The sequence below is a fragment of the Gopherus flavomarginatus genome, chromosome 15, assembly GCF_025201925.1.
Source record: "Gopherus flavomarginatus isolate rGopFla2 chromosome 15, rGopFla2.mat.asm, whole genome shotgun sequence".
Classification (NCBI taxonomy): domain Eukaryota; kingdom Metazoa; phylum Chordata; order Testudines; family Testudinidae; genus Gopherus; species Gopherus flavomarginatus.
Genome location: NC_066631.1, coordinates 18,203,658 through 18,227,569, shown reverse-complemented (window position 1 = coordinate 18,227,569; position 23,912 = coordinate 18,203,658). Strand labels below are relative to the sequence as shown.

General features: G+C 41.1%; 1 protein-coding gene across 14 annotated transcripts in view; it reads left to right on the top strand.

Annotated features, from left to right (window-relative positions):
• Positions 1–23,912, top strand: part of FBRSL1 (fibrosin like 1) — a 760,769-nt gene that overhangs the window by 615,614 nt on the left and 121,243 nt on the right. For 10 of the 14 annotated variants that reach the window (XM_050924082.1, XM_050924087.1, XM_050924088.1 and 7 more), the window contains one exon: positions 12,586–12,639. The exons of the other annotated variants lie outside the window; for them this stretch is intronic. In XM_050924082.1, coding sequence (XP_050780039.1) covers positions 12,586–12,639 — 54 coding nt within the window. The remainder of the gene's footprint in view (positions 1–12,585; positions 12,640–23,912) is intronic. 14 annotated transcript variants of the gene reach the window in all.

Genomic DNA, 23,912 nt, shown 5'->3' with positions numbered 1-23,912 from the left:
TTTATCTAAATGTACATTTTTATATACATCCTTTTTGGTAGTGGAATTTTCAGTGCTCTTGACCTGAGTTATTAGAATTAAACTTCTGTTTTTCATACTTAAGTACTTCCCTACCATTCAGACACATATCCCCTTTTATCAGAAGTTGGGTGTACGGGATAATACTGTGATATGTACATGGGACCAGATCCATGTGTTTTTATGTATGCATAATTCCCATTAAAGTCAGTAGGCATTGGTGTGCACGGGGACGACAGGATCATCAGATTCCATACTGATGATTTATATTTAAAAATTCAGAGATAAGTCTTTTCCCTTGTATTTTCCCTTGAGAAATATAAGTAAGGAGCAAGAGCTTTTTTATATTTATTTACAATGTTCTCGCATCTGGATGTCATTTGTGACATCAGGCTTCTTCCTTTTTCTATCCCTGTGTCTTCCTGTAAAATTTACTTGGAATTTGTAAGTTCATGTAGTAGTTAGTAGGCCAATCTATTTAGCAGGCCTGTAGCAGGGCAATAAAGAGGTACCTCAGGTCATGCTGTGCACTCTTGTAAATGTATCCCAAATTAACCCTGATTGGCATCCAGTTCTCTTGCTGAAAAGATACAGATGTATATTCTCTCCAACATCTGCTCTTTCATGAGAAGCTGTACCATAAATTCAGGAACTCTAGTGACCTAGGGTCGGGGTAAGGGTTTGAGACACTTTTACTGCCCCGCAGCACAAGCAGCAGCATTTGAGAACGTGTCTGTGATTATTACTTGCAGTGGAGCCAGGTTGCACAAGAAAATCACAGTTCCAATATCAGGATGCTGGTCCAGGGCCATATCCTGATATCTATTTTTATGCAAATCTCCCTTTGACTTCAATGAGTGTTCTGCATGTGGAGGTTCTGTGCGTGGAACAATAGCAAGATATGGCTTGAAATGTATATTCTTTCTGTGGTTCCATCTTATCAGGCAGGTTTGAATATCCTTGTCCAACAGGTTTCTTTGCAACTTATGTTAGCTAGCTCATCTGCATCTGAGGCTTTTAAAAATTAACCCTGGGCGTAGCAGAATGCCTTTACTTAGGTTAGCTGGTCTCCTTCCCCCTTCTTATCTAAGAATCACAAGAAATAATGAAACGTCATACATCTAGGGTCCCACAATCTGTATGTGCAATTCTGTGTTTAATAATAATGATCAGTTAATTTCTGAATGTCCATAGAAATCCCTGGAAATGTACTTATTGCATCTACAGTCATGCATGATGATTTAATAATATAATAGTCACAATAACTATACACAGAAATATAATATACTAATAATTATAAAATGCTCACACTTGATGTAATAGTATACCAGTAATTTACATATATTTACTACATTTGAACCTGAAGGATCTCTGAGCATTCCACTGAGTGATATTTACGTTATATGTAAAGAACATTTTCTCCAGCACTGAAATGCAGCCAATTCTGGGGTGGAACACAGTATTCTTTTACTGTGCATAACAGTAGTTTTAGGCTAGAAGTATAAAATAGTTTGCTGTTCCAAGAGTGTTCTCTACAAAGCATTGGGCAGATACCATTCCTGCCTCAAGGTACTCTCAGTGTAATCCAGAGTGAAACTGCAGGCTGAATTTAGGTGTGAGTACATAATTACATAAGACAGGATGTGGCAGATACTGGAGATAACATCTCTATTAGTTATTAATCATGTTTATTATGGTAGGGACCAACCAAGATCTGGCACTATTGTGCTAGGCATTGACAGGGCTGCCCAGAGGATTCAGGGGGCCTGGGGCAAAGCAATTTTGGGGGCCCTCTTCCATTAAAAGAGTTGCAATACTATAGAATACTATATTCTTGTGGGGGGCCCCTGTGGGGCCTGGGGCAAATTGCTCCACTTCCCCCCCACCCCCTGGGCAGCCCTGGGCATTGAACAAACAGGGAAGAGGACAGGTGAAGGGTAGAGGAAAGGGCTAAACACACCCCTTTATAATAAAAAAGATGACAGATATTGTACTCATAATAATGACTATCTATCTATCTAGTTACTTAGGTGATCTGAACCCCAGTGATCTGACACCCCTTCATACATACTCTCTTCCAAAATGGAGTTACATCCCCCAATGGCTGTTAATTCTTGCACACTTTCCACGGAGAAATGGTTTATAAAGCTTAATCAATGATTAATAGCTGTTGCAGACATGATAGTAAGTGTTACAGACAGTTATAAGCATTGCTGTTGGTTATAAGCAACCTGCCTATCAGAGTCTAACAGTTGAGTAACCATTTATTAAAATATATCAATCATGCAATGATTATCTATCTAATATACCGATTGCCATTCATTTATCAACGGAACCTTCATTTCAAGGGAACCATAAGTCATTAGAAATCCCCTTGTTTTTGTTTTGTTTTTAATTTCCCCTCCCTCCTCTTGATCCGAATTTAGCCCGTGTCCCCCGGTGCCATTTGGACACTCGAGGTTGCAGAACGCCTTCCCCTTCCAGCTCTGCTGAGGACAGTCCCCGGGCTCTCCTGGGGCGGGGGCTGGGGGGGAAAGGGAGGCAGAAGCTGCTGGGCGTGGGGGGAAGGTTTCCCTAGCAGGGGCGGCGGAGTGCCCCCGCCGGCGCTGGGAAGGAGAGATCTGTGTCTCGTGCCTGGATTAGTCTAGCCTGGCTCCTGCTGCTCTGCGCTGCCACCACAGCGAGTGCTGCCACCGAGCCGCTCGCAGTTGCCTCCGGAGCGGCGTCGCCGAAGCAGCGCTCGCCGGAGGAGCAGCCGGCGCGGGTTCTCGCTGCCCGGGCGCCGCCGCCTCCGCAAGGGGGCTGCTGCCCCTGCTCGTCCTGCGTCCCGTGTCCTTCCACGCGTGGGACTAATGGCTCCGCAGACCTGACGAGCAGCAGGAAGGAGCGGAAGAAATCTCCAGCCGGGGGGAGTCCCTAGATGCGGGGGGGGCCCGGGATCTTTTCTCCTCTCCCCCCACCGCTCCTTCGCCGCCTGCCTGAGGCCGATCGGAGCCGGGCTGGTTTTGCAATGAGCGCCGCTGCCTGGATCAGTACCATGTGCCCGCTTCGGCTCCTGAGCTGAGTTTCTGGATACAAGCGCGGGGTGGGGGGGAGGGAAATCAGACAGACCCCCCCCAACAGACGGGGAGGGGGGGACACAAACTTCGGCTTTAAAAAAAATTCTCCGATTTTTTTTTTGGGGGGTGGGGGATGACGACGGGACAGGAAATTTAAAAAAGCAGCAGCGGCTTTTCCACCTTTCCTTGCACCGCCGCGCACGGAATCCCTGCTTGGCACCCGAAACTCTCCGCTCCCGGGGCCAGGATTGCGGCGAGGACAGGGGAGAAGCGGCGGCGGCTGTGCGGGCTGGAAGGGGGAGACGGGATCCTAGGGCATCTCCCGGTTTGTGTGCTGCTTTGTGCAAACGGAGCAAGGCTCGCCCCCCCTAGCACCGGCCGGAGCTGATCAGCGCATTTGGTCTATGGATTAAGACTGATCTGGATTCCCGCCCGAACACCCCGGGGGTGTGTTTACACACACGCAGATTTATGTGTGTATGTGTATATACATATATATCTATCACTTTTTCGCATTGTGGATTATCCCTTCTTCCTGAAGTTGCCCAACTGTTCTTGTGATTGTATTGTAGCGGCTCTCGGGCAGCGTTGCAGCTGGGGTAAGTAAAAGCACGTTTGGGAGGGGGGGGGGCGTTGGGGAAGATGCTTTGTCCCCCCAGCACTACCACCCCTACCCCAGTCTTTGCTCTGCGGCCAGTTCAGAGCATGTAGGCGTCATGCATTGTTTCGTTTTTGCACCTCTGTCTGGGAGGGTGAGTAAGGTTAGAAATATTTTTCCCCTTGCCCCAGGAGATGATGAGTTAAGTGGCTTTGCGGTAAGACAGGAGAAGGAAATCGCCCTGTTTTCCGCCTGGTGCATGGTGGTTGGTTGTGTGTGTGTGTGTGTGTGTTGTTTTGTCTCTTTCGGTGAAATTGACGAGGTTGTTTAATTTTCTGAATCTTACCCCAGGTTTTGTCCTTCTCGTTATGCTCTACTGTTTTCCATGGGGTTTCTTTTTCTTTTCTTTGAGTGAATTTTCCAGATGCATCCGTCGTAAAAGCACAAATAATCAGAAACTGCGTCCCTCTGCTTTGAAACAAATAGGCAAAACCAAAAAATCCTCAATGCAGATTTATGGAGGGCTATTATTTTTTTTAATGTTTAATCCAGACTTAGCAGGGAAGAGCCTTCCGAGATGTGCTGGGAAGTGAATCGCTTTTTTTATAGGCAGCCTGTTTTTCAATCTGTTTTGCGTATTCCTTCTGTGCAAACCACACATTCCCCCTCAGTTTAAGAAGGGGGGAAATAATAAATAGTGAATTGTTGCCTTCATCAGCAAACACAGGGCTGTATTTCCAGCCCAGGGCTGCCGGAATCAGGGATCTGGGAATGATCCAACATTTGAAACTTTGCTTTCACAGAAGGGACATGGAAGGAGATTTCTCTTGCAGATGTAGTGATTGTGTACAAGAAGGAAAGGTGTGCATGTGTTTCATTGCCTAGTTTCCCAGTCTGCGGAAGGATGTATACAACAGGGAAAGGAAGGTAAATGTCGAGGGTTCCACACATAGCCCTTGTAAAACAGGAATGGTTAGAACAACGCTTAAGTAGAGAACCATATTAAATCCAAGCAATAAAGTAATACTGTATTAGCAGAGCCCCAAGGCACACACCTTCTTGTAATTTATAAGGGATCTTCAACATCTCAAAGGAAGGCGTGCATATTGACTGAGAAACTTATTAGAATCAACAATTCCAAGCATAACTAACCAGAGAAACTGAATCCATTAAAGTGCCATATAAACACCCTCATATACAAGTAAGGAAAGAATGAAAGTGGTAACATGATCTCAAAATGACCTCCTATTTATTCCACCCACCCAAACCAAATCTGTACATACGTACCTAGAACGAACGCTTCAGTACCGCAGCTTGTCGCTTTTGGGTATTTTCTTGGCAGTTTTGTCCTTGTCCCAATATACTATGTAGCAGATATATTTGTCCAAGAATCCTGTTAATTAATTATAACAAAATAAAGTTAAACCCGTTAGAAATTTTAACTGCATAAAGTATCAGAGGGGTAGCCGTGTTAGTCTGGATCTGTAAAAGCAGCAAAGAGTCCTGTGGCACCTTATAGACTAACAGACGTTTTGGAGCATGAGCTTTCATGGATGAATTCTATAAGGTACTACAGGATTCTTAACTGCATAAAGTATCTGATAATTAACTCATTCAGTGCAGTTAAAATTTCTTAGTCACAAAGGATAAGAAGTTTAAAATGGTCTTTAAGAATCTGTCCATTTTAACATAGTGTCATTTGGCTAACAAACACCCCAACAGCATTGCAAAGCCTAATGAATTGTGTTGGCAAAATTGAAACACAGGGTTTGAGTTGACTGCTTGGATGGATGTTATTGTCAATGTGTCTACTTTTCCCCACCATCTACTTAATAGGAAAGAAATATTTAATCCAATTAAAAATTCCGGATTGAATCTTTAAAAGTTATCAGTTTTTTAGGGATGAAGTCACTGGGTAATCAAAGATGACCAGTCTTGAAAAAGGAATTTGGAAAAAAGGGGGTATTTTAATTCATTTTTAAACAGTGAACTAATGGCAAAATCTTACAGAAGAGTTGTATATGTATGTCATCAGGCTGATAAATAACTAACCCCTATACATATCCTTATTTCCTGAAAGATTATAGTATCAGAGATTCTTTTGACTTCATCATATAGAACAAATACATCTAGATATCTAAGTTACTTACTGTTCCCAGTGATTGCTTTGGTTCCTGGAGATTGTCTAACACAAGACTGCTGAGTTGGTCTACCGTCCACAATATCTGCTGGATTTATTTGCTTCATTATCCACCCCTGAAAGTCAGTTTAGCTCAACTGGAAAAGACTGTTAGTGTATTACATGGAAACAGAACCTTCCTGTTCTTATTCCTGAGGAGTTAAATCTCTGGTCATCCCTGATCAGAGTTTACTTCAGTGGTTTATGTATATGTATAAATCCGATTTTCCCCACATGCAGGCTTGCAAGGAAGGGAAGCTTGATTTCAACACACAGCATTAACTTCTCTAAATGATATACTTTTTCATGTTCTTTTGAAGAATTTCCTTCATTAACATCAGTTCTCTAAAACAGCTGCCCCATTATATCTGAAAAATGTTATTTTAAAAGTGGATTACCTTGATTGAAATCGTAAGACTTATTTTTGCAAGGGACACTGAGTCTATTTTTGTAAATGAACAGCAGTGTATGAAATGAGCAAAATATATTCCCATGTTATTCTATTAGCACAAACTGGTAGTACATGTTTGCCCAACATAATAGCAGCAAGACAAATAAGTCCAGTACCCTAATGTAGGAAAGGTGTCAGTGTATACTTTAGAAGTCTGTTGCTTCTATGTGTATTTAATATGAATTGGTATTTGCTGACCTTGAATGTGTACATAGATTGAATATGAGGTGTAGTACTGAACTTTGGTAAAGAATGGAAATATTAGATTATTTCCTAACCTAAAGAACTGCAGGAGATTTAGTGGAATATATGTTGACAAAAATTACACTTGAAGGAATTAATTCCTTAGTGAACTAATCTTTGCTGTATAATACATTGTGAAAGCATTGATGTATATACTTCATTTTATACCTTAATTAGGCTTGCTTTTCAGCATCCTCGCATTGAATGACCCATAATAACCAAAGACTCCAATCTGGATATGAGGCAGAAATGGGTCACACTCTCTCTCACAGATTTTAAGTAATCACAGAAGATTCTTTCAAAGTTAACTTATTTGTATAATCAGAATAGAATACACATCCTGGTTAACTTCAATGACTGTGTGAAATTACTTCAAGTCATTTTGACATGCTATTTACCAAAATGTGTTCTCTCTCACCAAATAGCATTGATCAACAGATATTAGTGCTAAAATAGGGAAAACACTTTGGTATCACAAATGGAAAAATTATTTATTGTTTCTTGCGATCTTTTATGATGCTGAGTATGGGATGGAAACAGTGAACCAGGTAAGGAAACGTATGGATTTACCAGTAATTGTTTCCTAGGCTGATCAATTACCAGGAGATGTAATGAGAAATATAATCCTTAGGGAGAGGAAGGAGAAATTGCATTACATAGTGTCCCTTGGGAGAATTTGTACATCACATAATGAAGTGCATATTCCTTAAATGCCTATGCATAATAATTTATACTTCAGTCTTCTGTAAACAAGACCCAATACTGTAAAAAATTGGCAGAGATAGTAAAATTGGCATATTTGTGATTTTGGGGGGGTATCTCTCTTTTTAGTAATTACATTTACAAAGGTTTGGTAACTTACTAAGAAATTAAAACTTTCAAAAAAAATATGAAATGGCAGTCACTAATTTTAGGTGACATATTTAGTGCCAAAGGTTAAACATTAAAAGGTTCTACTTCTATCACAGCCCTCATTAAGTTATTTCTGTTTATCTGTGGTAGATCGATCTGAATAAAAAGATAATCTCTAACTTTAGTGATGTAAACTCGAATGGTTTTACCCATATAGGAACAAAATTTTAATACATCTTTAAATCAAAAATATGTATGCATAATCTTGTTTGATTTAATATGCCTAGTTAGCTGGATGTGTGTTTTCAGAGTCCTAGTACTCAGGACCTCCAAAGACCTGAATTTCACCTATGTAATAAAATAATTTGTTGAAATAATTGAATATTTTTAAAGTTTCACTGTCAATTGTTTTAATAAGGAAATTATTCATTTCTACCCTTCCCCATTCTCACCAGTTCAAGATGTTTATATTCAGATTCTAAATAGAGCTTTTAACCCTTGGAACCTGAAAATCTAGACTATCGCAATGTTATATATGCTGTTACATGTGGTTTTAAAGTTTTTTAAATCTGCAGATGAACAGAATGAAGAATCAGAAGAACTCTATAGCTAATGGGGAAGTCCTTTCATTTGAGTGCTAATTTAACATCTCTACTTATACTGGCAATTCCAATAGGTTTTTAAATAGCTTGTTTAAAAAAATTATTAGGTATTTTTCCTGCAGATAAAAACACATTAAAGTGTTATTTTTATTTCAAAAACAACCACTAATGTTACCTTGCTAATTCTAAGCAGTGAAGGCAGTATAGTGACCCCAAGTGGTGATTTTGGTAATTATGTCATTTGTGTAGTTAAACAATTTTTACTAGAAATAAAGTTGCAGTTGCCTTATTTGAAGTCCAGACCCTCCTTACAACTCTTTTTTGACAGTGTTTTTTCATATTTTGTATGCCACCTTGTGGTTATTAAAGTACAGTACAATATTTCATTCAGGCATGGCTCCCAGTTTCAAGGAACTGACAACTTTACTATACTATGATAGTTTTATTTTGTGTTTCTTTAAAGTGTCAACAATCTTTTCAGATCTACCTATCATGTCCTAAGTTAGGTGATTCAGTGCGGTTAATTCACTTAAATCAGTGCGGTTATGCTTGTTGGATCAATACATTATTTTCAAAGCTGGGACAGGATTTGGCTTTTCTGAAAAGATGCAAATTAGTGCCTGGCTTCAACATTTGAGAGGTTAGACGAAGGACTTACTGCAGTTTCTGAAGCCTGTATCAAAGGTCAAGAAGTATACCACCACCATCAGAGAGGCTGGAAATCTTAATATTATCAGCTGGAGAAGGAACTTGACAAGACAACAATGCTTAGGGTTGGTAATCAGAACCACAGTCATGTGTCACCAACGTGGAGAAGTCAAAAGATGACATTATAGTGTTTTTTGATGGTTGTAAAAATGTGCTGTTTGTTTCCTTATTTAAATATGAGTATTTTTATTAGGGCTTAAATTGCAATAGAAAGTCAGTTTTAAAAACCCACTCTGTTCTGCTTTTAAGGCTGCTTTGAAAAGGCTAACGCTTAATACATTTGGTCTTTTAAAAATAAAACCTGCTTTTGTGCACATGCAAAGTGAGTTGAAGTGATGGAGTTTACTGTAACTCCATCATTCAAGACAACTGAGATGTTTACATTGAAATCAAAGATTTTCCTGTGTAGCTTGTAAAGTGGAGGGTGTTTTTTTTTTTTTAATGTTCACTTTTAAAAGCACACAGTTTAGTTTGTGTTTTTGTGGAAAGTGTGTTACAAAGGATCATTTATATATTATTGAAAATGTGGCTGGCTAACCTTTACCAGCCTCATCTCATCATTGACTTAGATTGTAGTCCCAAGTAGCTACAAGAATTTTTATCTTGTATTAAATGGTGTGGGAGAAAAGGATGGTTATTTGCGGCCATAGGCTGGTAATTTCATAGTGCTTCTGTGTGGAAAATTAAATCTCTACTTGGACTACACTCCTGCAGTGACTCGTTATAGTTTTCCAGCATTTGATACACAACGCTCTCCTGCCCAGAAGACACATTATGCACAAATCATTATTCTTCCTTAAGTAATCAACAACAGAATAAAGACTGTGCCATTAAGTCACCTACAAGTAGATCCTCACTCCAAAGCTCTAGGTTATAAAGCTGTAATGTAGTTTGTCTGCGGAATAGTTGGAAATCCTTCACAAATACTTCTTTAACACCTGCCTCCTATCCCACTATATGATTGGTTCCCTAGAAAAGCCTTCCATAGATGGTGCACTGTAATCCCTTTGTGTTACTTCTTCAGTGCAGATTATGCAGCAGGAAATAATTAGGAGATTAATTTTCACCTGTCACTGCCAATAATAGATAACCTTGATGCTGTGACATGGCTAGGAATTTGGGGAACAGGAAAGCATTTAACCCTGTAGTGATTTCCAGACTAAAAGTGGTTATCAGAATATGACCTCCCTGCTTGTTGGCATGAAAACTGAGAGATGTATTGGTCTTTCAGCTTTCTGATCTCTTTATTGCCCTAGTTTTTGCTGTGTTAAACTCTCCCTGTACTATTAATGTGCCACATGTACACAGTCTAATCAGACACAGGAAGGCTTTGGAGACCTCCGTTGCCCAGTCTTTTTATTCAGATACAATTCCGTTGCCTTTCGTGATTTCAATTCCCAGTCCAATTGATACACGTAGCAGCTAGAGAAAGGAAGATACTAATGAAGATGGCTTCATTAGGTAGTGTGCAATGTTGTCTGTCCTTGTCGCTATCCACCAAATGCAGCTGAAGAAATGTCCCAGAAGTAATTGTGCATTTGGGGATTTTCAGAGAAGGAGAATTGAGGCTTTTCTAGTCCCTTTCAAAATTAATTGCCTGCTCTTTTCGTGTGAGCTTAAAAATACATGCTAGACACTAAGGCAACAAAGGTAAATTTTAACATAAATCTTCTCCCTCTGCTTTTTTGTGTGCTTAAGTTTAGATCTACAATCTGTTGAAAATGTAATGGGAAACGAGACTACAGAAAATGCCATTATTCATATCATCCCGAGCTCATTTATTTTATCTGCAATAGTAATGATAAGACAGCCTGCTTGGCAATGCTGATAAGCTGGGAAATATCTCAGAGCTATTTGTAAAAGTTAAAGCAGATCTTGGTACTGAGCAATAAGGAAACTGTGACAAGCCTTTTGGCAATATGCTGAGCTAGAAGCTAATAAAGATTTTAATGGGAAGACCTCATTAGGATTAGGGAGAAGATCTATTATCTCAGATTTACACAACATAAACACTGGGGCAACTTTAAATTTTTCCTTTTTGTTCATTAAATAGTATTGCTGAATGCGAAACCTTATAAATCCAGTCTGAATCTCTGTGTGTGTGCCAGGAGCCATTGCCAGCTGTTTGCTAAGCTTTTATGGAATTGCATTTGCAATACACACAAGGAATAGCAGAGTGTTATGATTTTAAGGAGCTGTTCAAATTTTGTAGGGGCAGAAATGTAATTGATGTTTGGGAATCATTGTCTAGGAAAGCAGCCTTCCTATCCCTTCTGCACAGTGAAGGATGCCTTCATAAACAGATTTGCCCACTGCTGTCTTGTGTATCTACTGACAACAAGACTGAAATAGTAGGGATGAATGGGGTGTTAACGTCAAATCCTATGTATGCAGCCATTTAATAACTACAGTTAAAACTATGCTAGTGGAGGTCCTGTCAGCAATGTGGCTAGAGCCACATTAAGTGTAACCAGGTTGAGACAATTGACATGCTTAGATGGCCCCATTTGCACAGCAGTGCTGAGTTAAATCCCAGCTACTGCCTGATAATCATGGTACAGTCCTGCTCATGAGCAAGGTTTAAACATGGAACATTCACACTGTGAGGAATCCTGCTGTGCACCATGTCTGGACTCAACCTTGTTACTACCTGTGTTTAGTAACTAGGTGTCCAGTGCATACAGGCCTCAAAAAAGCCTTGATTTACACAGGATTGTGGGATGTGTTTTACAACCTTGCTTTAAGGATTATTCAGATTATATTGTGGCTGAATTGGATTATAATATGGTTTAGATTGCTGGCATGAATGCCAAACAATTTTATGTCCACGTAGAAAAACATATAGGAACATTGTTTTGTTTGGGTTTTTTAACTCTACTTGAATCTGTTCACACTATGTCTAAGCCATGTTGGAACCTGGTTCTGCCATAAAGGAGTTTAAACCATGTTATTTAATATAGTCAGAATCCCCATGTATATAGGGGTTCTCTCACTTTGCATGCTGATATGGGAGCGCCTTTAGAACCTTGCTAATAATGGGATAAAGAGTCCTGTGGCATCTTATAGACTAACAGACGTATTGGAGCATAAGCTTTTGTGGGTGAATACCCACTTCGTTAGTCTATAAGGTGCCACAGGACTCTTGTCGCTTTTTACAGATCCAGACTAACTCGGCTACCCTTCTGATACTTGCTAAGAATTATTTTAAAGATTGGTTGTTACTACAGTTAGTAAGAGATTCCACCATTTTTTTTTTTCATTGTGTGAGGCAGCTCTTAATAGAGTAAGTGTCTCATGGATCATCTCCCCTCCCACTAATGATCAAATAACGTCTTTGGCAACTACAGCAATTGCTTATTGGGAAAAGTAATGTTAGAAAAATACGGCAATGTATTTTTAGTTTCTTTAATGTGACACAGTAGCTAGAAACCAAAAGGAGAGTCAGCACCCTGGGACCAGCCAGCTTTCCACGAACTACAAGCAAGTGTTCTCCAGACCACTGTTTGAGAACCACTGATTTATTATGTTTGTGGGCCTTAAAGGGACAGTCGGTACAAATTTTGAATGCCAGCATTCCTTTGGTTGGGGAACCTACCCAGTATGGCATTTCCCTATCCGTCTTCTCTCCTTCATTATTTCCATCCCCTAGCCCCTCACCAGCATGAAACCAGGTGGGCAGGGTTGGAGGAACAGTGCCAGGCACTTACTCCTAAGGACAAAGAAACTCGCCACCCTGGGTTGATGCGACACAGCGCTGCCTATTTAAACCACTAGGACCATGCACAGATAATAGACTGTTCCAGGAAGGTTGCCATTTAAACAAGGTTTCTACTATTTGTGTTTGATATGAATGAAACTTTTTGTTTTGTCTGTAGACCTCAACGGAACTGGAGCTGCCTCGTATCAGGAGTGGCTTGATAACAAGCAAGGTATGAGATCAAGTCTCTCCAACATGGGCACTTGGGACTGATTTAGCTTGGTTTCTCTCTGCTGAATTGGTCTTTTTCTCTGTCTTTTGCTCTTCCTCTCTGTCTCCAAGCCAGTGCTCTGTTGACAGTTCCATGGCAGCTAAAGGCTAACTTGTTAGCTCAGGGCCTTGTTACAGGCATGTCACGTGCTCCAGGTCAGCCTTCCAAAACCCCAAATTCTCCATCATTAACAAACGAAAATGGAACGCTGTAAAATGAAGTGGCGTCTGCACCCAATAATAGTTTTTACCAATTTAATTGTATGGTTAAGGGAAAAATTTATGAAAGTAAACAGAAACATTGAGTTAATGGAAGACACATGCTAGTGTACTTTAACACTAGGCTTTCTGTGATGTTTTTTTGTCAGTTTCACTGACAGACTGATTCAAACTTGTCCAACCCACAGTCTTTTCCTGTGGCAATGTCATTATGAGCTGGATAAGTCTCGTGTGACTTAAGGGGGAAAAAATCTCTTGTTCCTTCACTGTAGGCTTTGTAGAGATAATCTTGTCAGTAAAATTTGAAGATGAGAAAGTATATGGGGACTAGATTCAAAGCCAAGTTATTGCTTTTAATTCTGTAGCTCAACAGAGTATTGGGGGTCTTATGTCCCCCAGGAGGTCTTTTCTAAAAGCTGCAATTGCAAAAACTTGTCTGTTACTGTAGAGAGAGCTGTGTATTTAGTGCTGAAACCTGTATTAATGATCAGTCAGGAAAAATATGCTCACTTCAGTCCAGAATTTCATTTATTATGAGCTGTAGCAAGGAGATAAGGGAAAATAGTTATTTTAACCTAGTTATAGTAACAGTGGCAGGGTTTCACCCTGCTGTTGACCGAGATCATGTGATAGCAACCAAGAACCAAGACTATCCTTTGCTGAAATTCTGATCCTCCTACATTATTGTCCAAAACAGAACATCCAGGAACAAAAGAACCTCGTGGGTTTCATTGTTTGGATGGTTTAATTTTCTGACTGTGCCTCAACTATTGCTATGTTCCCATCTTCTGATGATATATTGACTTCGCAAATCAAAGATGGAATGAAGTGCCTTTCCTAGCTGTTTTTTTTTTTTTGTAAGCCATTCTCCTCTCCAGTTACCTTTACACTAATCTTTCACTATTTTCTTCATCGATTGTAGTAAATACCTAATCATCGCTAAGCTTTCTTTTCAGCCATGAGAGCCAACAGGCTGGGCTAGAAGAATTATAATCAATGATGGTTTCTTGATTAAATTAAGACTGCAAAAAGGTTGGAGTCCTCTAAACCATTCTAATTCAGGGTGTTCTTTGTGGTAGGCAAGTAGCTCATTCTCTGAAAGAAGATTTTTGTCCTATTATGAAACTCATTTTTAAAAGGTCGTCAACTTTTTTTCTGTCTTTTCACCATTCTTGTTGATTATCAGGATGGAGGGGTGTGTATATAATTAGCACAGCTGTCTAACATTAAAATGCCTAGATATTTATTCTTATGTATTTGTCTGTGGTAGCACTCACAGTATGTTCAACTTTTCTCATGCTGGCACTCCCTCCTCCATCCCCTTCCACTTTGCAATATGAAAAGAGCAGAATGGTCATATTCCTTAACACCTGTTTATGAGCCTCACATTGAGAATCCATGTGCTAGGCACTATCCAGACATAGAGTCACAGAATATCAAGGTTAGAAGGGACCTCAGGGGGTCATCTAGTCCAACCCCCTGCTCAAAGCAGGACCAATCCCCAGACAGATTTTTACCCCTGTTCCCTAAATGGTCCCCTCAAGGGTTGAACTCACAACCTTGGGTTTAGCAGTCCAATGCTGAAACCAATGCTAGAAGAGACAGTCTCTGGCTGAAGAAGCTCACAATCTAAGGCCTAAAACTTTAAAAATATTACTGGTATAACTGTTGTCAACAAAGTGTGTGATTTGAGGAGGTTAGTTTTAGCCAATATAGTTATGCCAGTAAAAGCCCTAGGATAGACACAGTTATACTGATATAAGGGCAGTTTATACGTAACAAAATTTATTTTAAGTCACTGATGTTTTATACTAATATAACTGTGTATATACTGAGGGGAGTTGCCACTTTAACTGTACCAGCATAGTTAAAGCCGCATGTGGAAAAGGCTTAAGGATATGTGTGTCTATAATAACTTGTAATCAGCCTCCTAACTTCCAGTGGACAGGTCATTTGTTAAGCTGCAGCAGTGTTTGACATCACAGTTTCTGACAGTATACAAAACATATAATATGTTGCTGACAGCAGAGCCGAAATTCAGGTTGTGGCCCAATACATTTTTTTTTTTTTTTTTAAACTCGTCGTCAGTGTGGCCAGGGCTCTTTAAGAGAGTTAAACCGTCGAGACATATGAAATGCGATTGCCATGGCTTCATTTTATAACAGCTTGCTTATCTCCCAGAAATTAGGTTATAATGAGGTTTAGTTTATACATTTTACCCCTCTCCTCATTAAAGTGCTATTTTTCAGAAGAAACGCTTTGTGTGCTGAAATATTGCACGGTTGAAATGAAGGCATGTTTATAAGGATTTAATGTACTTGAGAGCCAAGGTTTTGCAGCTTTATAGCAGAGATGTTGTAACAAAGGGCTTTATGGTAAGGGTGTGCTGTATTTTAGTCAGGCAGTTGCACAAGAGAAATCTTTAGTAAAATGCCTAGCAGTCAGTCAGGAGAAACTCTGAGGGAAACAGTTGCCTCTGGATTCCAGGCTTGGTCTTGGCCGATATTAAATCCATTATTCTTAACAATCCCAGAACCCTAAACTATTTCCTTTCTTGTCTCAAAGATGCCATAGATATTGCTGCTTTTTGTAATTGTGCCACACTGTTTGGGAGGTGTATTTCCTGGGTAGCATGGGACTCTCGTTTAGTGCTCAAATAAACCATATGCACATGCTGGCTGTCCGTATCCTAACAAAGATGTAGGTCTATATACACTGCTTATAGAGCACTGGCAGAACGGTATCCTTGTGATATCCAAAGGCCGGGTCTACATTGTCTTCACAGTGGTGCTAGCACTTGCTCTGGCAGCATTTCATCCTTTCCATCACTGTCTCACCCGTGACAGCAAGCCGTAAAAAATAGAGAAAATAAACAATTTGGTTCTAAAACCTGGGGAGAGGGAGGAATATGACTTAGTGCCTCAGTAATAGGAGCAGTATAGAAAGGAGACCGACCTCATATTTGGAGCAATGTATAATGAGGTGACATTGACAAGTGTGTGGAGTGGGGTCTGAATCTTCTATACCAGCTACTGCAACATCTCCTTTCAGTCATAGAAGTTATTAATTTAAAATACCTCAAGGGCCATTTGGTTTTTTCCCCTACTAATGCAGGGTTGTCTGCTATAGCATATCATGTAGTACCTTCTCCAGTCCAGTTCTAATCATCCCAAGGAAACACTCTCTGCTTCACATAGGAAATTATTCCACAACCTAATACATCTCACTTTTCTGAGTTTTTCTTCACATGGAATATCATGGCTTTGGATTATTTTCTTCCAGCTATTTAAGCTTGCATTTTACCAAGATGAATATGATTTTATTTTTCTGCTGATGTTTGACTTGCTAGCTTTCTTGGTATTACTTCTCCATCCTCACTGATATGTGCGGCTCCTCCTAAATTAGTAGTATTGTGGATTTTGTCATCTCACCTCTGTTTGTCACCAGTACAAATAATTCTGGAGCAAATGTTGAGAGTGAGGATGGAGGGCAGCTAATCTGGTCATTGTTTGTCATTTGTTGAGTGCCAGTGCAACTACAGCATTGCCAGCCCATCTATACTGGGGATATGGATAACTATCTGCTGGGAACTAGATTTATGCCATGTCAAATAGGCCATTAAACAGCCAGTATAGAACCAGGCCAGATTTGAAACAGTGACCTTAAACGGAAGGCTTTTTCTCCAATTATCGATCCCCTGAGCTGTCTAGCGCCCACGTATGCCATATTTTATTAGAGTCTTCATACAACCAGTCACCTTGTTTGTGGGACAACAATAAACACAGCATAAATGTATAATTGGGCCACTTTTAGTACAGCCCAGCTCTGTCTCCTGAACTCTCTTGAGAACAAGTGTATATTGAATGGCTAAGGAAACTATACTGGGGTTACTATGCAATGACTAGAGGGATTTGGAAGACTATTTGTGAGCTGTCCAGTCCATAGTAAACAGAGAAGACGTGTTATTCGTGTAGATGTTAATTTTAAATAGATCTCATCGGGGAAGGAAAGAAATATAAATGAGCCGTTTTACTAGCTCTGGAGTTGTGCGGAGATGTCATGAGTTTTCTTCTTCCATCTTCCAGACACTTGTGTAGTGATGTTTCCTATTACACATTGAAGCTGTTAATGAGACCACCAGAGATAGAGAGTCACCTTTGTGATAGAAAAATATTTGGAAAGAAGTTTAAGTGGCTTTTATTTTCTCTCCCTTTTTCTGGTGATATGCTGAAATTAAAAAATGGCTAAGATTCATTTTATATTGGTTTTAATGTCTGGTAGATCCTTTATCAAGAGAATAAGGTTCTGCATTTGCAGGTGAATGGACTTGGTCACAGCTTCTATGATAATTAGGAGATTAAAGATAAAACTTTGGCAGGCTACCTGATTGTTAGGGGAGTAGAGAGTAGAGTATCTATAGAACAGTTAGGGTAACATGTTTTTCACGGTGGTGGGACAGAATCGAAATCCCTCATGCTGTTGTGAAATTTTAGAGAGATACCAGAAACAGCCAGGCTAGCACAGTTCCATCTTCTGCATGGACAAGGTCTGTATTATTATTAATATTCATTATTTGAATTGCAGTAGCACTAAGGAGACCCAGTCATGAATCTGGACCCAACTGTGCTAGGCACCGTTCGGATACGGAACAAAAAGTCAGTCCCTGCCCCCAAGAAATCTGGCTTCTTAATTCTAATAGTGATTGCATTTATTGCTAGAGCCCATTTAAAAAAAAATTGTTCTTGTTTTTAAATAAGTTGTCTGTCTTTTCTTTAGATCATTATAAAAGTGCGCTGAGAATTCATGCCAGGGGCCCCCTTTCCCCCTCTTATGTGGAGGACAGTACCATGTAGTGAGGTGGAAAGCAAATTTTTATTCTATTTTGTATCCAAAAAAACCTCCATTATAAAAGACGTTGATGGGGGAGAGGGAGGGTTGTGGTTTCAGAGCCTTGTTAGCGAAGAATTGCCATGCTCCAACTCATTTTTGCAGCTAGCATGGGCGAGAAAGAGAGAAAGGAAAAGAGATGGGCTTTGTGTGTGTATGTTGGCTCTGGCTGTCTAAATTGGTAATGGTGACTAGAAGGAATCCAGGCTGTTGTAATATGAACTTTTGTCAATATTCCCCAAGCTTCTTTGGACTCTAGGGTTGGCTTTATTAGCTGAAGGTCACACCATTGTGTTGTCTCGCCTCCTGAGACCTCTGATACCTTCCTGAAAGGACGCCCATTATCCCAGGGCTTAGAAGCCAGCTTTCTTGTCAGTGGCACTGAAGCTGATAAGCGTAAGAGGCACATTTCATCTCCCCCATTGCTGCTTCCAGGAGACAAACAGTGTTTATCATTCCTGATTAATTCCAGCTGAACAAAAATATAAAATAAAATAGGAGGCATGAACACACACATACACAATTACAATTTTTAGGCCACCTTCTGGCAATGTGTCCACTCACCATTGTGGTTGCAATGAGCAATGCGTGTTGCCACCTCTTTGTTATCTTGGCAATGTGTCTGAAGATGAATTTAACAACATGAAAGGATCCCAGGCTACGATCAGTTTAAGCAAGAAGAAACGGGGGAAGGAAGGAATAGCAGTGTGAGGATCGAGACTGGAATTGATTTGTGACAATTAAATTCTAAGATCCTGGGAGAGTAGGGCCACCCGGTGCGAGAACGGCTTTACATTACCTGGGAAATATGAATGGCCCAAGGAGAGAGAGAGAAGGGCAAGGATTTTATTCTCTGCTATATGAAAAGCAGCATGAAAACATAGTGTATCGTGCTTCTGTATCTCACAACTCCCTTCATCACAGTTAAAACCCTTTCCTAGGAATAGCATGCAAGAGAATTGAGAGATTTAAATGGCAGTTTAAGAAGCTCTTTTGCTTTTTTTGTATTCTTTTTTCCCCTTTTTCTTTTTGGTCTGGTTTGAAATTTGTCTGGAAATGTCCTGCCAATTTTCAAGATTCTGATGTTTCAGTATAAATCTCTCTCCTGTGTGGCTACAAGCTCCATTTACTGTTGTTTTTACTTTTAGCAAGAGTCAGAATGTGATGTATTTTTAAAAAAAATCTCAGAATTAGCACATTGTCTAGCTTAACACTAACCAGAGATCTACTACACAGCTTTGTGCATCTGTAAAAATACACAAGCAGCATTATCCAGTGGACCTGAGAGTCAAGAGACCTGGGTTCTGTTAGCTGTGCCACCGGCCTGCAATGTGATGCAGGGCAAGTCACTTCAGTGCTCTGTGCCTCAGTCTTCCCATCTGTAAAATGGGGATAACATAACGTATCTTTGTATTCAAAATTGTTTGAGATCTACAGGTGACAAAGTCCTATAATATAGCCAGGGCCAGGTATGAGTGTTAAAAACATAACTTAGTCCCTGCCCCCAAGAGCTTGGAAATGCAAAGACACAAACAAGCTGCATGTGCAGGTTAGGTGGATGTCTTGGAATGTAGGAGAGAGCACTTAGGCCTGGTCTACACTGGGTGGGGGGGATTGATCTAAGATATGCAACTTCAGCTACGAGAATAGCGTAGCTGAAGTAGATGTATCTTAGATCGAATTAAAATTACTTACTAAGCATCCTCGCAGCGCTGGATCGACGGCCGCGGCTCCCCCGTCGACTGTGCTTCTGCCTCTCGAACTGCTGGAGTTTAGCAGTCGACGGGAGAGCGATCAGGGATCGATTTATTGCAGCTGCATGATAGATAGATCGATCGCTACCCGCCAATCCGGTGGGTAGAGTAGACGTACCCTTAGTGAGCCTTGACTGAGTGTCTGTTCCAAGCATAGAAAATAACACGAAAGGCACCCTTGGTAATCATGTCCTGTTATAACAGGATCCTTGGCCAGGTCTTTCAAAAGTGACTTGCTCGTGGGTGCCCAGCTTGAGATGCCTTAAAAGGGCATGATTTTCAGAGACTGCTTTTAAGGAACAGCATTGTCAGGGGGACTATAATTTTTCTGGTTTAAAAGATTGAACATTTGCAACTGGAAACTTTGCATTTGCCAGCATTGAATTGAGAATTCAGAAACAGGTGAATGTGTCTTCCACTGTGCAGTGTAGTCCTGAGAGCCTCATAAGACTTTTCTTAGCTCTCCCCATGGGCTCCACAGCAGAGCTGCCTGGTTTTGCGAGGATCTGCTTAATGCAATATCATGTTTTGCAGCATGGATGCCATACACAGGAATTCTAAACAAAAAGATCTACCACTCAATACATGTTATAGTAAATCCCTGCCTATGCTTTCATTTGACCCATGTTTAAACATGATGTGTGGTCTCAGGTTGTAACTAACTTGGTTTCCCTGGCCAGTACGCACATGGATGGAGTGGTGTTATAAACCATTTTACAAAACCGTGTTCACTCCATGCCTGCAAGAACCATGTGTAAACATGGATCTTGTTAATTTGGCTCCAGCAGGCGTGTAGACAGGGGCTAATAGAAAAAGCTATCAAGTAATAGAGCTGTTGGTCAGCTTAGACAAGAAATGCAATTTCAGTAATGCTGCCATATATCAGAAGTTCTGGCCAACAAAACTAATTAGAATGTCCATTTTGAAGTGAATACAGTAACTTCACTGTAAGAGTGAACTGTCGTGGCAATGCAGGCCTTTAATCATCATTTTTTCAAAGGTAAACTGCACAGCACTCTCTGAATCTTTTGTTTAATTAGTTTTGATTCAAGGTTTGGATTTAATTTGTCCCCCTGAACATCAAATATGATACAGTTAACTTTATATGGCAATCTTTTTAGATATACCACAAAATCCTTTAAAGAGAGAAGTAGACCAGGCAGTCAAAATGCTTAACAAAGCCAAGTAAAGGGCAATAAAGTTGCCAGTATGGATGTTGCTGTAGAATTCATTGTGGTGATGCAGTAAGGAGGGGAAGAGAGTAGAGTTAGGGCTTGTCTACATCACAAAGTTGCAGCGCTGGTGAGGAGGTTACAGCGCTGCAACTTAGGAGGTGTACACATCTGCAGGGCATCACCAGCGCTGCAACTCCCTGTTTGCAGCGCTGGCCGTACTCCCGTTTTGTCTCGGGTGTAGAGGATCCAGCGCTGGTGATCCAGCGCTGGTAATCAAGTGTAGACACTTACCAGCGCTTTTCTTGACCTCGGTGGAATAAGCAGGTATCCCAGCATACCTGAGGAAGCCTCTCTGGTAATCAAGCAGGTCTCCTTCCCTGGTTTGCTCTCGCGTTCCCCGAACCCCCGAGCAAGCAGGTCTCCTTCCCTGCGGTTTGCAGGGGGGTTCGGGGAACGCGAGAGCAAACCGCGGGGAAGCTGGTCTCCTTCCCTGCGGTTTGCTCTCGCGTTCCCCGAACCCCCGAGCAAGCAGGTCTCCTTCCCTGCGGTTTGCTCTCGCGTTCCCCGAACCCCCGAGCAAGCAGGTCTCCTTCCCTGCGGTTTGCAGGGGGGTTCGGGGAACGCGAGAGCAAACCGCGGGGAAGCTGGTCTCCTTCCCCGGTTTGCTCTCGCGTTCCCCGAACCCCCGAGCAAGCAGGTCTCCTTCCCTGCGGTTTGCTCTCGCGTTCCCCGAACCCCCGTGCAAGCAGGTCTCCTTCCCTGCGGTTTGCAGGGGGGTTCGGGGAACGCGAGAGCAAACCGCGGGGAAGCTGGTCTCCTTCCCCGGTTTGCTCTCGCGTTCCCCGAACCCCCCTTGAAGCCGCCCAACAGCGCTGCAGTGTGGCCACATCTAACACCACTTGCAGCGCTGGTTGCTGTAAGTGTGGCCACTCTGCAGCGCTGGCCCTATACAGCTGTACTAATACAGCTGTAACAACCAGCGCTGCAAAATTGTAGATGTAGACATACCCTTAGTCATATGCTAAGGTAACACAAAGATTATAACAAGAGATGGAGTGACTCATAGGGAGAGAGTTCGAGGTAGATGCTGCATTTTGTCAGTGGATACAGAGGGCCAATTTCAGAGCTGATGCCTACAGTGGTGTAAATTGCAGGGTCCAAGGAAGTCTTAAATCAGTATAACTTATACAGTAAGGGGTCAGAAAAGAGGAAGGTAGCAGAGGAAGCTACTAGTAGCTGGATATGGAAAAGGGTAGGTACACACACATGCACACTTCTTACGCTGTGTTCAGGCTATTCAGCATGTAATTTAAAAGCCTGCTCCTGTTGAAGTCAGTGGCAAAAGTCTCATTGATCTCAATGGCGCAAGATCAGGGATCAAAGGCAGCTTAGACCCAGACTGACTTACATGCACTTACTTGGCATTTAAGTTAAGTGTTGCTCTCAATTTGGCCTAGGAGTTTTGTGAGTTTGGTGTGGAGTGAAACATAATATGGGTTTGATGAGGCATTCTCTTGGGTTCTCTTAAGGAGCTAAACAGTCCTCCCCATGTTCTCACTAGATGTGGTTAGGTGCTATCCAGTCTAGCATCAATTGGATCAATCTCAAAAGTGAGTAGTATCAGAGGGGTAGCCGTGTTAGTCTGGATCTGTAAAGGAACCAGAGTCCTGTGGCACCTTATAGACTAACAGACATATTGGACCATGAGCTTTCGTGGGTGAATACCCACTACATGCATCCGACGAAGTGTGTATTCACCCATGAAAGCTCATGCTCCAATACGTCTGTTAGTCTATAAGGTGCCACAGGACTCTTTTTGCTGCTTTTAAAAATGAATAGGGTTTTCTAAGTGTGGAAAATATGATTTTTTTTTTCTTCTCCTTTTGAACTTGGGGCAGCAAGAGGATCTAACAAAACAGCCTTTCCCGGTTTGGTTTGGTTTGCTTTGGTTTTTTTGCCTCCTGTGTTACTGGGAGTATTTTAGCACTTGATGAAATATGAAGCTCCATTTCCTTTATTAAAATGAAGAGCCACTTTCTTAAATGGCAAAGTAATAATAAAGACTGAAATTGGATCTATAACTTTGTGAAAAGAGAGAGGATGTTTTTTTAAAGGCAAATCATGCATGGTAATACGATCCATTGTTCTCTTGCTGTGTGCTTTGTGTTGCTTAACTCCCTCCGAACAAAGAACCCATAACTGGAATTGTAAAAATAATCCAAGCATTTAAGTCAAAATTCAAAAGGCCTTTGGGAATCCCACGAAAAGGTGTGTCTTTGAAATAGTAGTTAATGAACTGTCTAAACAGGCTCAAACATCCTGGCCCCACTAAAGTTAATGGGAGTTTTGCTGCTGACTGCAACGGGAACAGGATTTCACCCTTGATGCTTTGGTGTTTAAAACTGAACCAAAGTTTCTTTGAGTGCCAGTGTCCACTGAGCAGAGCTGGTTTTCAGTCTTTGAATATGTTTGCTAGCAAGCGAGGGAGTTATTTTTTAGTTGATTGCACTTGTAAATTATAATTAAAGAAGTTGCTCATGATACACCCATCTCTGTCATTTTAAAAACAAAACAAATTTGTAAATGTTAGCTTGTTTGAACTTCAGCAGCAGGACCTCTCAAAGGCATCTCCACGCTAGCACAGAGCTCATACTGATTGGGGAAATGGTTGCCCATATGGCTTAAGCATATTAAATTACATCAATTTGACAACTGTATTGGAGCACCCACATTTCTGCTCCACAAGCAAAGTCAGATGACTCAGCCGCTCTACTGGGAATCATGAATCCCCTACCAGGGTCTGAACACAATTCTGAAAAGAAAGTTGTAGTATAAATTAAAAACTGTGTAATGCTCACTCATACCAACGTGGTGGATATCCACTGAGTTTTAAAAGTCCCATTTCTTCCCTTGGATGCAACACATGCAGCTCCCATCAAAGTCACTGGAAGTTGCAGGTACTTCCATGAACAATAGGATTTGGCCCATAACTTCCACAACTCCATCAGAACTAGCTGTGGTGGCAGCACTAATTTACATAAAGAGGCAGGTGTCTGCCAGCATTTTAACCATCATCTCGTCTAACCCTGCTCAGAACAGTTCTAGATGACAGTGGCTAAAATGCTGGTGGCCAGCATTGTCTTACACAAAAGGTCTCGCTGTTGCTGTAACAGTGGGAAATTTTAAGGAAGAAAGTCTAA